Source organism: Oncorhynchus masou, chromosome 11 (assembly GCF_036934945.1).
Source record: "Oncorhynchus masou masou isolate Uvic2021 chromosome 11, UVic_Omas_1.1, whole genome shotgun sequence".
Lineage (NCBI taxonomy): Eukaryota > Metazoa > Chordata > Actinopteri > Salmoniformes > Salmonidae > Oncorhynchus > Oncorhynchus masou.
The window spans coordinates 11,067,280-11,084,294 of NC_088222.1; the positions used below are offsets into that span (position 1 = coordinate 11,067,280).

The window sequence follows — 17,015 nt, forward strand, 5'->3', positions numbered from 1 at the left end:
GTAGCTGTTCTGACTGGCTGGTAGCTGTTCTGACTGGCTGGTAGCTGTTCTGACTGGCTGGTAGCTGTTCTGACTGGCTGGTAGCTGTTCTGGCTGGCTGGCTGGCTGGTAGCTGTTCTGGCTGGCTGGTAGCTGTTCTGACTGGCTGGTAGCTGTTCTGGCTGGCTGGCTGGTAGCTGTTCTGGCTGGCTGGCTGGCTGGCTGGCTGGCTAGTAGCTGTTCTGGCTGACTGGCTGGTAGCTGTTCTGGCTGGCTGGCTGGTAGCTGTGCTGGCTGGCTGGTAGCTGTTCTGGTGTGCTGGCTGGCTGGTAGCTGTTCTGGCTGGCTGGCTGGCTGGCTGGTAGCTGTTCTGTGGTGTTCTGGCTGGTAGCTGTTCTGGTGTTCTGGCTGGCTGGTAGCTATTCTGTGGCGTTCTGGCTGTGTGGCTGTTCTCGTGTTCTGGCTGGCTGGCTGGTAGCTGTTCTGGCTGGCTGGCTGGTAGCTGTTCTGGCTGGCTGGCAGGCTGGCTGGTAGCTGTGCTGGCTGGCTGGCTGGCTGGTAGCTGTTCTGGTGTGCTGGCTGGCTGGTAGCTGTTCTGGCTGGCTGGCTGGCTGGCTGGTAGCTGTTCTGTGGTGTTCTGGCTGGTAGCTGTTCTGGTGTTCTGGCTGGCTGGTAGCTGTTCTGTGGCGTTCTGGCTGTGTGGCTGTTCTCGTGTTCTGGCTGGCTGGCTGGTAGCTGTTCTGTGGTCTGACTACTGTAACTAAGCCTGAACTATAGTGTTGTAGCTAGCCTGGCAAGGGAGTGGAGCTTAGGCTTCTCTGGCTTGGGTGTGGCAGGCATCTCTTTGTTGGAACAGCTGGGCTGTGTGGAGGGGGGATTGGGGGTGGACTTAGTAACCAACCACGTGGCTAGTGCTCCATAAACACCACATGGAGGAGAGCAGAGCAGTAGAGCACATTTCACAGCAGCACTGAGGGTGACAACAAAGCACAGAGAGTGAGAGAGAAAGACGGACATACACACGCTCCTTTGTTCTTTCTCTCTGTCACTTGCTCATTGGTCATCACAAAGGCATCTTGCCCCACCCTCCTTTTGTCTTGTTCTCCTGCGTTCTCATACGTTCACCTTCTCTCTCTCTTTGTGCACTGGGTGTATCTCTCTCCTGGACCTCCTCTCAGCCCATGCTGCTTGAGGACTGCAGTACTGATGCTGGTAGTAATAGTTATTCTGCTCTGCTGCCTCGTTCCCATTAGAGGAGATCGCTAGCCATATGCTGCACATCGTGTTCTGTGGGGTTTGTGCAGTGTGCACACACACACACACACACACAGTCATTTGCATCAGTGAGATATCTAGACGTGGAGCATGCTGCATGCGATGAAGGGTTACTGTTCGGCCATAATAGAAGGCATTAACAACCAGTATGTAGCCAAACTCCTTACTGCTCTGCTGTAGAACAGGGACACTGCTCCAGTTACTGTCAGACAGGAGTCTAGCTCAGTATAGTGCAGTCAGGAGGCTAACCCCTACCTACATGTACATATTACCTCGACTAACCTGTACCCCCACACATTGACTTGGTGCCCGCTGTATATAAAGCCCTGTTATTGTTATTTCATTTTTTTTCTCTTTTGTTTATTTTGTAAATATTTTCTTAACTGCATTGCTTGTTAAGGACTTGTAAGTAAAGCATTTCAGGCTAAGGTCGACTCCTGTTGTATTCTGCGCATGTGACAAATCAAATTTGATTTGAGAAGATAGTTCTGTCCTGAGTGTCAGCCAGGAGTCTAGGTGGGTTAGCTGCAGATGCCTTCCTCCCAGTCTCCCAGTCCCATCTCTGACCAGATGCCTCCCTCCCAGTCCCATCTCTGATCAGATGCCTCCCTCCCAGTCCCATCTCTGACCAGATGCCTCCCTCCCTCCCAGTCCCATCTCTGACCAGATGCCTCCCTCCCTCCCAGTCCCATCTCTGACCAGATGCCTCCCTCCCTCCCAGTCCCATCTCTGACCAGATGCCTCCCTCCCTCCCAGTCCCATCTCTGACCAGATGCCTCCCTCCCTCCCAGTCCCATCTCTGACCAGATGCCTCCCTCCCTCCCAGTCCCATCTCTGACCAGATGCCTCCCTCCCTCCCAGTCTCCCAGTCCCATCTCTGATCAGATGTCTTCCTCCCAGTCCCATCTCTGACCAGATGCCTCCCTCCCAGTCTCCCAGTCCCATCTCTGACCAGATGCCTCCCTCCATCCCAGTCCCATCTCTGACCAGATGCCTGCCTCCCTCCCTCCCTCCCTCCCTCCCTCCCTCCCTCCCTCCCTCCCTCCCTCCCTCCCTCCCTCCCTCCCTCCCTCCCTCCCTCCCTCCCTCCCTCCATCCCAGTCCCATCTCTGACCAGATGCCTACCTCCCTCCCTCCCTCCCTCCCTCCCTCCCAGTCCCATCTCTGATCAGCCTCAGGGAGCTGTAAAGGGCAGTGACCTGTTTGTTGGAAGTTTGGCCTCAGGCAGACCGACATGTCAAGGGCAGCGGTTAACGAACATAAACATCACTTTCTCTTTCATTCTATTGACTATTATTGTATTTTATATCATGTTATGTGGGCATTTTGTGTTTTGAATTGGTCGCCTATAAGAAAACTCTATACAGCTAAATGTGATGTGAGTTGATAGTGCTGTAATGTGAGTTGATATCATTAGCAGGCTGATAGTGCTGTAATGTGAGTTGATATCATTAGCAGGCTGATAGTGATGTGAGTTTATATCATTAGCAGGCTGATAGTGATGTGAGTTGATATCATTAGCAGGCTGATAGTGATGTGAGTTTATATCATTAGCAGGCTGATAGTGATGTGAGTTTATATCATTAGCAGGCTGATAGTGATGTGAGTTTATATCATTAGCAGGCTGATAGTGATGTGAGTTTATATCATTAGCAGGCTGATAGTGATGTGAGTTTATATCATTAGCAGGCTGATAGTCATGTGAGTTTATATCATTAGCAGGCTGATAGTCATGTGAGTTGATATCATTAGCAGGCTGATAGTGATGTGAGTTTATATCATTAGCAGGCTGATAGTCATGTGAGTTGATATCATTAGCAGGCTGATAGTGATGTGAGTTTATATCATTAGCAGGCTGATAGTGATGTGAGTTTATATCATTAGCAGGCTGATAGTGATGTGAGTTTATATCATTAGCAGGCTGATAGTGATGTGAGTTTATATCATTAGCAGGCTGATAGTGATGTGAGTTGATATCATTAGCAGGCTGATAGTCATGTGAGTTGATATCATTAGCAGGCTGATAGTGATGTGAGTTTATATCATTAGCAGGCTGATAGTGATGTGAATTGATATCATTAGCAGGCTGATAGTCATGTGAGTTTATATCATTAGCAGGCTGATAGTCATGGGAGTTTATATCATTAGCAGGCTGATAGTGCTGTAATGTGAGTTTATATCATTAGCAGGCTGATAGTGATGGGAGTTGATATCATTAGCAGGCTGATAGTGCTGTAATGTGAGTTGATATCATTAGCAGGCTGATAGTGATGGGAGTTTATATCATTAGCAGGCTGATAGTGATGTGAGTTTATATCATTAGCAGGCTGATAGTGATGTGAGTTGATATCATTAGCAGGCTGATAGTGATGTGAGTTTATATCATTAGCAGGCTGATAGTGATGTGAGTTTATATCATTAGCAGGCTGATAGTCATGTGAGTTTATATCATTATGGGAGTTGATATCATTAGCAGGCTGATAGTCATGTGAGTTGATATCATTAGCAGGCTGATAGTGATGGGAGTTGATATCATTAGCAGGCTGATAGTGATGTGAGTTGATATCATTAGCAGGCTGATAGTGATGTGAGTTTATATCATTAGCAGGCTGATAGTCATGTGAGTTGATATCATTAGCAGGCTGATAGTGATGTGAGTTGATATCATTAGCAGGCTGATAGTGATGTGAGTTGATATCATTAGCAGGCTGATAGTGATGTGAGTTGATATCATTAGCAGGCTGATAGTGATGGGAGTTGATATCATTAGCAGGCTGATAGTGATGTGAGTTGATATCATTAGCAGGCTGATAGTGATGGGAGTTGATATCATTAGCAGGCTGATAGTGCTGTAATGGGAGTTTATATCATTAGCAGGCTGATAGTGCTGTAATGGGAGTTTATATCATTAGCAGGCTGATAGTGCTGTGATGGGAGTTGATATCATTAGCAGGCTGATAGTGATGGGAGTTGATATCATTAGCAGGCTGATAGTGATGGGAGTTGATATCATTAGCAGGCTGATAGTGATGGGAGTTGATATCATTAGCAGGCTGATAGTGATGGGAGTTGATATCATTAGCAGGCTGATAGTGATGGGAGTTGATATCATTAGCAGGCTGATAGTGCTGTGTGGGAGTTGATATCATTAGCAGGCTGATAGTGATGGGAGTTGATATCATTAGCAGGCTGATAGTGATGGGAGTTGATATCATTAGCAGGCTGATAGTGCTGTAATGTGAGTTGATATCATTAGCAGGCTGATAGTGCTGTGAGTTGATATCATTAGCAGGCTGATAGTGATGGGAGTTGATATCATTAGCAGGCTGATAGTGCTGTAATGTGAGTTGATATCATTAGCAGGCTGATAGTGCTGTGTGGGAGTTGATATCATTAGCAGGCTGATTAGTTGCTCTTAAGAGATGAATTTGCCTGCATCTTGTTTGTGCATATTGGCCTATTTTCTTTTATACTTCACCACCTGATGAGGAAGTGTGAACTCAAAACACATTAGCTAGATGGCTAACCTTAAATATGTTGTTGCTAGATAGCCATGTAAGTGAGCTAACAGTAGGTACATTTATTAATGTCCAACAGAAACTGGCCATTGGTAGGCCTATATATCAACTATTCACTGCAAATGCCGCGCTCCGCTCTGTCCCGCTAGCACATCATCACCATACATTCTCTGTTTGTAAAGTGGTGCTATTTCCTAAATATTAAGTGTTAAGAAATGATAGTTTATGCTGACAGAAAGCAGACTCTCCCCTCTTTAACAACAGTAACCGTAGTTGTTTTCAAAGTTTTCCCCACAATTACAACTGTCATATGGGGCGGCAGGGTAGCCTAGTGGTTAGAGCGTTGGACTAGTGACCGGAATGTTGAAAGTTCAAACCCCCGAGCTGACAAGGTACAAATCTGTCGTTCTGCCCCTGAACAGGCAGTTAACCCACTGTTCCTAGGCCGTCATTGAAAATAAGAATTTGTTCTTAACTGACCTTAAATAAAGGTAAAATAAATAAATAAAAATATGCCTGCGCTTATCAAAATGCATCTCTCCCTTTTCCCTCTGTGAGCAAAGTGGGGTGAGACGGGCAGTGAAACGGGGATGGAGCAGATACAGGACAATGACATTTTAGTACATGCTGCTAATGGCTAAATAGTTAATTAGCCAGACTAGGCTATTCAATATACTTTCAATTAGGGTAAGTGTATCAAGTGTGCCCTCTTAATATTGGCACCCTGGGTAAATATGAGGAGAAATGTCTGAACAAATTCTTTACTGTTTATCCTCTGTTCCTAGGCCGTCATTGAAAATAAGAATTTGTTCTTTAACTGACTTGCCTAGTAATATAAAGGTTAAAAAAATAAAAAATTGGTCTTCATTCAAAAATATTCACAAAATCAAACATTTTAATTGACACACAGGCTAAGTTCCCATAGTCATCCATCACTGTGGGAAAGAACTGAGATTACAGTAATAATGTGCGACAAAACGTTGTTGAGCTGCACAAATTAGACAATGGCTATAAGAAAATAGCTCAACTGTTGAAAATGCCCTTTTCCACTATCAGGGAAATAATTAAGAAGTAAGGTTTTGCCATAGCTGTCCCAGTCCTCTGGCCTAAACCCCATAGAAAACCTGTGGGATGAGTTGAAGAGGAGAGTCCACAAGCGTGGACCTGGGAATCTGAAGGATCTGGAGAGATTCTGTATGGAGGAATGGTCTCAGATCCCTTGTCATGTGTTCTCCATCCTCATTACGCATTATAGGAGACTCGGGGCTGTTATCTTCAGAAAAGGGAGGTTACAGGAAGTATTGAATGAAGGGGTGAATAATTTGAATGAGAGGATAAACGTTAGACATTATTTTCACAGCCCATTTTGCTCATATTTACGGGTGCCAATATTAGTGGGCGGCAGGGTTGCCTAGTGGTTAGAAGTTCAAACCCCTGAGCTGACAAGGTACAAATCTGTCATTCTGCCCCTGAACAGGCAGTTAACCCACTGTTCCTAGGCCGTCATTGAAAATAAGAATTTGTTCTTAACTGATTTGCCTAGTTAAATAAAGGAAAAATTAAATGAATCCCACTTAAATCTAAGTTTAGACATTTCTAACATACTACCCAAACTTTTCTAAGAAAAGTGGAGATAAAATGAAAGATGAATCTCTTGGGGAAGTTTTATAACTTTACTTACAACATTTGAAAAAATATGTGAAAGTCTGGACTGTGCTTAATAATGAGTACTGAGAGTAACTCTTTAAGACCACAGGTGTTCCAAATCAGCCCACCTCTCAAATAATCCAATTTAATTCACTTCCAAATGTTCAAAACTTAACTGAAATGTCTTTAAAATGTGATTTTATATTAACCTCCCCTAAAGTTAAAAAAATAAACTGATCGTTACTATTCATCATGAAATGAGATCAGAGATCAATGTGGATTTAGGCTTTTGTTCTTGTCAACCAGTATACACCTGATTCAACTAATCATAGACTTCAGTCAAGACATACTTAGTTGAATCAGGTGTGTTATTGCTTGTTTAGAACCCAACCCTGCACCCACACCGGTCCTCTGTGGATAGAAGTCATACAACCCAACCCTGCACCCACACCGGTCCTCTGTAGATAAGTCATACAACCCAACCCTGCACCCACACCGGTCCTCTGTAGATAAGAAGTCATACAACCCAACCCTGCACCCACACTGGTCCTCTGTGGATAAGAAGTCATACAACCCAACCCTGCACCCACACTGGTCCTCTGTAGATAAGAAGTCATACAACCCAACCCTGCACCCACACTGGTCCTCTGTAGATAAGAAGTCATACAACCCAACCCTGCACCCACACCGGTCCTCTGTGGATAAGTCATACAACCCAACCCTGCACCCACACCGGTCCTCTGTGGATAGAAGTCATACAACCCAACCCTGCACCCACACTGGTCCTCTGTAGATAAGTCATACAACCCAACCCTGCACCCACACCGGTCCTCTGTGGATAGAAGTCATACAACCCAACCCTGCACCCACACTGGTCCTCTGTGGATAAGTCATACAACCCAACCCTGCACCCACACCGGTCCTCTGTAGATAAGTCATACAACCCAACCCTGCACCCACACTGGTCCTCTGTGGATAGAAGTCATGCGAGACAACCCTGCACCCACACCGGTCCTCTGTGGATAAGAAACCATGTTTTAGCCTTGTGCTTGACGTAGCTTACCTTGTGTTAGCCTTATAGTTAGCTTTGTCTTCCAGGCTTCCTCTCTCAACTCAACTGGCAAATGAGACGAGCCATCAGTGGAGTTAACATTAGCCTCATCCGCTAGACTAATCAGGCCATGGTATGCCTGGTTCATATTGACAGTGTGATTTAAAACCCCTAGGCCCAGCAGCTATAGTGTGGGGATAGAGCATTTTTACTACAGGGCACAGGAACAAGAGGCATTTATCAGTCTGTGGTGTAGTGACATTACTGTGTGCTATTCCTCCCCTGTTCGTTGGTTGTGTGTATGTAGGCTACTCTATGTCCCTATTTGATGTGAGACATGTATTAGTGGTCTAGATTTGGAGGTTGTGTGCATTGATTAGCTAAACCAAAACAAAAGCCTCAGGCAGACCTGAACATAGGCCTCTCACTACACCACTATGCAGGCTGCTCTGCTCCCATTATACATCCTCATGACCTGGCCAGTGCTCAGGCAGACCTGAACATAGGCCTCTCACTACACCACTATGCAGGCTGCTCTGCTCCCATTATACATCCTCATGACCTGGCCAGTGCTCAGGCAGACCTGAACATAGGCCTCTCACCACCACTATGCAGGCTGCTCTGCTCCCATTATACATCCTCATGACCTGGGGTGGCCTGGCACGACCTGGCCAGTGCTCAGGCAGGCCTGAACATAGGCCTCTCACTACACCACTATGCAGGCTGCTCTGCTCCCATTATACATCCTCATGACCTGGCCAGTGCTCAGGCAGGCCTGAACATAGGCCTCCCACTACACCACTATGCAGGCTGCTCTGCTCCCATTATACATCCTCATGACCTGGGGTGGCCTGGCACGACCTGGCCAGTGCTCAGGCAGGCCTGAACATAGGCCTCTCACTACACCACTATGCAGGCTGCTCTGCTCCCATTATACATCCTCATGACCTGGCCAGTGCTCAGGCAGGCCTGAACATAGGCCTCCCACTACACCACTATGCAGGCTGCTCTGCTCCCATTATACATCCTCATGACCTGGGGTGGCCTGGCACGACCTGGCCAGTGCTCAGGCAGGCCTGAACATAGGCCTCTCACTACACCACTATGCAGGCTGCTCTGCTCCCATTATACATCCTCATGACCTGGGGTGGCCTGGCACGACCTGGCCAGTGCTCAGGCAGGCCTGAACATAGGCCTCTCACTACACCACTATGCAGGCTGCTCTGCTCCCATTATACATCCTCATGACCTGGCCAGTGCTCAGGCAGGCCTGAACATAGGCCTCTCACTACACCACTATGCAGGCTGCTCTGCTCCCATTATACATCCTCATGACCTGGGGTGGCCTGGCACGACCTGGCCAGTGCTCAGGCAGGCCTGAACATAGGCCTCTCACTACACCACTATGCAGGCTGCTCTGCTCCCATTATACATCCTCATGACCTGGCCAGTGCTCAGGCAGGCCTGAACATAGGCCTCCCACTACACCACTATGCAGGCTGCTCTGCTCCCATTATACATCCTCATGACCTGGGGTGGCCTGGCATGACCTGGCCAGTGCTCAGGCAGGCCTGAACATAGGCCTACCACTACACCACTATGCAGGCTGCTCTGCTCCCATTATACATCCTCATGGCCTGGCCAGTGCTCAGGCAGGCCTGAACATAGGCCTACCACTACACCACTATGCATGCTGCTCTGCACCCATTATACATCCTCATGACCTGGGGTGGCCTGGCACGACCTGGCCAGTGCTCAGGCAGGCCTGAACATAGGCCTCCCACTACACCACTATGCAGGCTGCTCTGCACCCATTATACATCCTCATGGCCTGGGGTGGCCTGGCACGACCTGGCCAGTGCTCAGGCAGGCCTGAACATAGGCCTCCCACTACACCACTATGCTGGCTGCTCTGCTCCCATTATACATCCTCATGACCTGGGGTGGCCTGGCACGACCTGGCCAGTGCTCAGGCAGGGTAGTGATGTAAATAAGCTTAGCAGCAGGCCTCAGTCATGTGACCACCAACACAGGCATTTAACTGTCAGATCACAGACTGGGAGAAAGGGGTGATGGATGCTGGGTAAGACAAGCTGTCCTGTTTCATAACGGACTCTGTCTGGGCTGGGGACAGGGTTAGGTAGGTGAGACAGACTAGAATTAGACTGCTGTTCTACTGCCCGCTGGGCATGGGTGGAGGAGTGAATGCGGATTGGCTTTGAGGAGGGGGCATAGACTTTGGCTACTGACTTCGTCTTTCCCCAAGAAAAAGTTGTGCCGATCAGTTGAAGAAACCCTTTGTCAAGGTCCTAATCTAACAAAACATCACAATGTTATCATAATATATGCACAAACTGTTCCGAATTGTTTCGGCTGTGAATTATGCAGACTCCTTTAGACTGAGTGCTATGGCCAACTGTCTGGGATGTAAACACAGTGTCTCTCCCCTGCCTGCAGAGTATTGTAAACACAACTATCAGGGATGTAAACACAGTGTCTCCCCTGCCTGCAGAGTATTGTAAACACAACTGTCTGGGATGTAAACACAGTGTCTCCCCTGCATGCAGAGTATTGTAAACACAACTGCCCTCTAGTCAATGGGCGGGGGTGTTGATTTGACATTCACGTTAATCTGACTTTTCTTCACTGTTTTCCTGATGGTACGTTGTCATGAATGTAAACAAAATCCTACTATATCTGACTCACTAACGTAACGTTTCTTGACTCAACATGTTGAAGTGAGGTGGAGAGGTCTTTGCCTGGTTTTGTTTTGTTTACAAATAGGCCATTTCTCTCTGCAGGTTTCTCCCTCCTCCTTCCCTCCGTCCGCCGGCAGGTGGCAGGCAGCAGGTCGCCATGGAGAACTCGTCTGTGGCGTCAGCGTCCTCAGAGGCTGGCAGCACGCGCTCGCAGGAGATTGAGGAGCTGGAGCGCTTCATCGACAGCTACGTGCTGGAGTACCAGGTGCAAGGCCTGCTGGGAGATAAGAACGAGGCAGACGTGGACGGAGACAACAAGCCCCAGTCCCACATCTCACAGGTTCGCTAAAGCTGAAAGGGATCAGATCCAACATGGTTACAGTAATGATAAGGGCCATGGCTGATGAACCAGAGCCAACATGGCTACAGTAATGATAAGGGCCATGGCTGATGAACCAGAGCCAACATGGCTACAGTAATGATAAGGGCCATGGCTGATGAACCAGAGCCAACATGGCTACAGTAATGATAAGGGCCATGGCTGATGAACCAGAGCCAACATGGCTACAGTAATGATAAGGGCCATGGCTGATGAACCAGAGCCAACATGGCTACAGTAATGATAAGGGCCATGGCTGATGAACCAGAGCCAACATGGCTACAGTAATGATAAGGGCCATGGCTGATGAACCAGAGCCAACATGGCTACAGTAATGATGAGGGCCATGGCTGATGAACCAGAGCCAACATGGCTACAGTAATGATAAGGGCCATGGCTGATGAACCAGAGCCAACATGGCTACAGTAATGATAAGGGCCATGGCTGATGAACCAGAGCCAACATGGCTACAGTAATGATAAGGGCCATGGCTGATGAACCAGAGCCAACATGGCTACAGTAATGATAAGGGCCATGGCTGATGAACCAGAGCCAACATGGCTACAGTAATGATAAGGGCCATGGCTGATGAACCAGAGCCAACATGGCTACAGTAATGATAAGGGCCATGGCTGATGAACCAGAGCCAACATGGCTTCAATAAATGCAAATGTGCAAAGCATTAAAATTACTGGAAATAATCAAGGTCATGCTGTTATGATAATGCAACTGTTAACATTTCTGCTGAACTTCCGATTGCACTGAAACCCAAACCTGGCTGCTCCCATACATAAATACACAGTAAACTGGGGTAGTTTACCCCATGGGATATATTCCAAGCTGAGCAGCATTCACAAAATAGCCAAGCTAAAATTAGTGGACCACACGAACCAGCTGGTAAGTGGAGGGAGGAGGAGAGATTTGTAAATGTCATTCATTTCACCAGGACAGAATTGTGTAAAAATAGTCATTCTCTCTTCCTGCCCTTTTGTAACTTCCTTTCCCTCCTCTCTCACTCTCACCTAGTGGACAGAGGACTGCAATGACAGGAAAGATGGGAGTTGGTCATCCTCACGGGGGAGGGGCTCCACCAAACCGGTGAGTTCCTGGTAATCTGGACTGTGTTTGGCATACAGGCTGGCTGAGGATGAGGTTGGGTCCCTGAGTAGAACACACAGCAGTGCTGAGGCCCAATGTCCAATACCCCACCCAAACCCTATCCCTCCCACCCAATCCAACTCTGTCATTGACCAGGGTGGAAACGAGCTCTCAGTGACAGCCAAGGTTACTAACAGATGGCTCCAATTAAAAAATACATACAGCACAGATATTGCTTCTGTTTCATTGGGTATCCACTTGTCTGCTTATGTAGCAAATGCCCATAGGACACAACCATCAAAAGCAAGCGTCATACTAAAAGTGAGCAGATGCATTTTGAATGTAACTTATTTAATTTCTGATGATGGTAAATGACATATCTCAGTTCGAGGCTCTGCCGACGTGTAGGATGGCTGAAGACAAGTGCTCATCATCTGCAAATTGTAGGCCTAACTAGGGGTGTGAACGTTTAAATGTTAAAACGTTTAAACAATATTAGGTTCTTTAATGTTAAGAAAAAACCCTAAATGATAAATGATTTTAGTATTTTTTTTCCCCACAAAATTTGAATCACAGTGCAGTTATCACAAACATCATTTTCCGTGTTATAACCCAACCAGATGATGGGCTCTAAAGGGGAAGTTTAATATGATGCAATATGATGTAAATGCAGAAAGTAAACAGCGTTGTAGGTCAATTTCCTCAACAACTGAGAGTGTTGAAGCGCGATGCTCAACCTCTCCGCTATCTTGGTGCCCCTGGCAACCACACACAACGGTAGTATAGCAACCAATCAGTTTCCTCCGTTCCAAAAATATTTACGAGTTGATTCCTAGCGGAATTGAATCTTGACACTCAGAAATGGGAGTCAACACCAGGAGTCGATATGCAAGTAGTTAGAAATCTATTATATTGACAGAAATCTATTATATTGACAGCAACTCCACACCTCTGCGTCGTCATCATGAACAGTTGGCAGAGAAAGGCAAGCAACAGCTAAGTGCTGTATGACAATACTTAGTGAAGTTAAATGAGGAAATGCAAACATTGTGAGGTGGAATTGAGGTACAGTAATGGTAGTACGGGGGGGTCTGTAATGGTAGTACGGGGGGGTCTGTAATGGTAGTACGGGGGGGTCTGTAATGGTAGTACGGGGGCGGTAATGGTAGTACGGGGGGGTAATGGTAGTACGGGGGGTAATGGTAGTACGGGGGCAGTGGTAATGGTAGTACGGGGGGGTAATGGTAGTGTGGGGGGCAGTGGTAATGGTAGTACGGGGGGGTGGTAATGGTAGTGCGGGGCGGTGGTAATGGTAGTACGGGGGCGGTAATGGTAGTACGGGGGGGCGGTAATGGTAGTACGGGGGGGGGTCTGTAATGGTAGTACGGGGGCGGTAATGGTAGTACGGGGGGGGGGTAATGGTAGTACATGGGGGGCAGTGGTAATGGTAGTACGGGGGGGTAATGGTAGTGCGGGGGGCGGTGGTAATGGTAGTACGGGGGCGGTAATGGTAGTGCTGGGGGGTAATGGCAGTGCGGGGGGGTAATGGTAGTGGGGGGTAATGGTAGTGCGGGGGGTAATGGTAGTACAGGGGGTAATGGTAGTACAGGGGGGGCGGTAATGGTGGTAGTGCGGGGGGGCAGTAATGGTAGTACGGGGGGGGCGGTGGTAATGGTGGTACGTGGGGGGCAGCAATGGTAGTGCGGGGGGGGGTAATGGTAGTGCGGGGGGGGGGTAATGGTAGTATGGGTGCAATGCTTAACCATCTGAAAGGGATGCACTGTGAGACCCAAAACGTTGCTGGCAGCAGCGCTACTGCATTTTGAATTCAAGTTGGGTTTTATGCATTTTTCTCAGTTTTAACAGAAAACCGATAACATTTCCCTAGTTGTCACATCCCTAGGCCTGAGTTTGCACCAGGCAGGTTGCTGGGAAGCTGGTAATCTATCCAGTCTGGCTGGTCGTAAATTGACACCCCTCTCACTAAACCTCTGATATTTGCATGGGCTTTATGGTGCTAGTGATAGTCTTTGTATAGCTAGTAGCTAACCTGGGATGTCATGGTACTTGAGATTAGAGGTCAACCGATTATGATTGATTATCTATTGACAATTAAAACAATACTGAATGGAAAAATGAACCCTTTTATTTTAACTTAATATAATACATAAATAAAATCTATTTAGTCTCAAATAAATAATGAAACATGTTCAATTTCGTTTAAATAATGCTAAAACACAGTGTTGGAGAAGAAAGTAAAAGTGCAGTATGTGCCATGTAAGAAAACTAACGGTTAAGTTCCTTGCTCGGAACATGAGAACATATGAAAGCTGGTGGTTCAATATGCCCAGTACTTCAATATGCCCAGTACTTCAATATGCCCAGTACTTCAATATGCCCAGTACTTCAATATGCCCAGTACTTCAATATGCCCAGTACTTCAATATGCCCAGTACTTCAATATGCCCAGTACTTCAATATGCCCAGTACTTCAATATGCCCAGTTAAGAACTTTTAGGGTGTAGTTATTATAGGAATTATGACGCGTCGACTATTTCTCTCTATTCCATTTGTATTTCATATACCTTTGACTATTGGATGTTCTTATAGGCACTTTTGTATTGCCAGCCTAATCTCGGGAGTTGATAGGCTTGAAGTCATAAACATCGCTGTGTATTAAAGCATTGCCAAGAGCTGTTTGCAAACGCAGTAAAGTGCTGTTTGAATGAATGCTTACGAGCCTGCTGCTTCCTACCACCGCTCAGTCAGACTGCTCTATCAAATATCAAATCATAGACTTAATTATAATTAGCACACAGAAATACGAGCCTATTGTCATTAATATGGTCAAATCCGGAAACGATCATTTCAAAAACCAAACGTTTATTCTTTCAGTGAAACACGGAACCATTCCATATTTTGTCAAACAGGTGGCAACTGTAAGTCTACATATTGCTGTTACATTTCACAGCCTTCAATGTATGTAAAATTCTGTCATATTAATTACGGTCTTTGTTAGGAAGAAACACAGTTCTCAACGAGCCAGGCGGCCCAAACTGTTGCATATACCCTGACTCTGCTTGCACTGAACGCAAGAGAAGCGACACAATTTCCCTAGATACTTCCTGCTAACATGCATTTATTTTAAATAAATATGTAGGTTAAAAAATATATACTTCTGTGTATTGATTAGGAATTAGGCTGTGATTCGATGATGATAAATTAACTTGCACCGCGTTGATTATATGCAACGCAGGACACGCTAGTTAACCTAGTAATATCATCAACCATGTGTAGTTTTTTTTTATAAGGCAAGTTTAATGCTAGCTAGCAATTTACCTTGGCTCATTGCAGCCACAAGGTCCTTTGGCGCTGCACTCGTGTAACAAGTGGTCAGTCTGCCACGCAGTTGCCTCATGGATTGCAATGTCATCGGCCATAATCGGCGTCTAAAAAGGCTGGTTACCGATTTTGTTATGAAAACTTGAAATCGGCCCTAATTAATCGGCCATGCCGATTTAACATGCACTGCTCAAAAAAATAAAGGGAACACTTAAACAACATAATGTAACTCCAAGTCAATCACACTTCTGTGAAATCAAACTGTCCACTTAGGAAGCAACACTGATTGACAATAAATTTCACATGCTGTTGTGCAAATGGAATAGACAACAAGTGGAAATTATAGGCAATTAGCAAGACACCCCCAATAAATGAGTGGTTCTGCAGGTGGGACCACAGACCACTTCTCAGTTCCTATGCTTCCTGGCTGATGTTTTGGTCACTTTTGAATGCTGGCGGTGCTTTCACTCTAGTGGTAGCATGAGACGGAGTCTACAACCCACACAAGTGGCTCAGGTAGTGCAGCTCATCCAGGATGGCACATCAATGCGAGCTGTGGCAAGAAGGTTTGCTGTGTCTGTCAGCGTAGTGTCCAGAGCATGGAGGCGCTACCAGGAGACAGGCCAGTACATCAGGAGACGTGAAGGAGGCCGTAGGAGGGCAACAACCCAGCAGCAGGACCGCTACCTCTGCCTTTGTGCATTGAGGAGCAGTGCCAGAGACCTGCAAAATGACCTTCAGCAGGCCACAAATGTGCAGGTGTCTGCTCAAACAGTCAGAAACCGACTCCATGGGGGTGGTATGAGGGCCCGACGTCCACAGGTGGGGGTTGTGCTTACAGCCCAACACCGTGCAGGACGTTTGGCATTTGCCAGAGAACACCAAGATTGGCAAATTCGCCACTGGCGCCCTGTGCTCTTCGCAGATGAAAGCAGGTTCACACTGAGCACATGACAGACGTGACAGAGTCTGGAGACGCTGTGGAGAAGGTTCTGCTGCCTGCAACATCCTCCAGCATGACCGGTTTGGAGGTGGGTCAGTCATGATGTGGGGTGGCATTTCTTTGTGGGGCCGCACAGCCCTCCATGTGCTCGCCAGAGGTAGCCTGACTGACATTAGGTACCGAGATGAGATCCTCAGACCCCTTGTGAGACCGTATGCTGGTGTGGTTGGCCCTGGGTTCCTCCTAATGCAAGACAATGCTCGACCTCATGTGGCTGGAGTATGTCAGCAGTTCCTGTAAGAGGAAGGCATTGATGCTATGGACTGGCCAGCCCGTTCCCCAGACCTGAATCCAATTGAGCACATCTGGGACATCATGTCTCGCTCCATCCACCAACGCCACGTTGCACCACAGACTGTCCAGTAGTTGGAGGATGCTTTAGTCCAGGTCTGGGAGGAGATCCCTCAGGAGACCATCCGCCACCTCATCAGGAGCATGCCCAGGCATTGTCGGGAGGTCATACAGGCACGTGGAGGCCACACACACTACTGAGCCTCATTTTGACTTGTTTTAGAGACATTACATCAAAGTTGGATCAGCCTGTAGTGTGGTTTTCCACTTTAATTTTGAGTGTGACTCCAAATCCAGAACTCCATGTGTTGATAAATTTGATTTCCATTGATAATTTGTGTGATTTTGTCAGCACATTCAACTATGTAAAGAAAAAAGTATTTAATAAGAATATTTCATTCATTCAGATCGAGGATGTGTTATTTTAGTGTTCCCTTTATTTTTTGAGCAGTGTATAACTGTTAGCAAAACATTTTGTAACAGAAAACAAAAATTCTTATTGTACAAGTGTCTTGTGATATCACAGGGTGCTAGTCCAGAATGTGTGCTTTCCTCCGGCTTTGTGTCTGCGCCTGTTGGCACGATGACCTGGCAGAGTGGGTTTGACCGTGAATGCTGGCACAGGGTGGAGGGAGACGCACACCCGTCTCACTGGCTCCCGCTGTCATTGCCTGTCTCAACCAATGACTTGTGGTTGTGTTCCAATCTTATTGTGTTTGTGTAAGACAAGGCC

At 46.9% G+C, this 17,015-nt stretch overlaps 1 protein-coding gene across 1 annotated transcript in view; it reads left to right on the forward strand.

Annotated features, from left to right (window-relative positions):
- Positions 1 to 17,015, forward strand: part of ctif (CBP80/20-dependent translation initiation factor) — a 175,047-nt gene that overhangs the window by 18,432 nt on the left and 139,600 nt on the right. Inside the window, exons 2-3 of the mRNA XM_064979040.1 lie at positions 10,272 to 10,509; positions 11,575 to 11,646. Of these exons, the coding sequence (XP_064835112.1) occupies positions 10,327 to 10,509; positions 11,575 to 11,646 (255 nt within the window). The 5' untranslated portion in view covers positions 10,272 to 10,326. The remainder of the gene's footprint in view (positions 1 to 10,271; positions 10,510 to 11,574; positions 11,647 to 17,015) is intronic.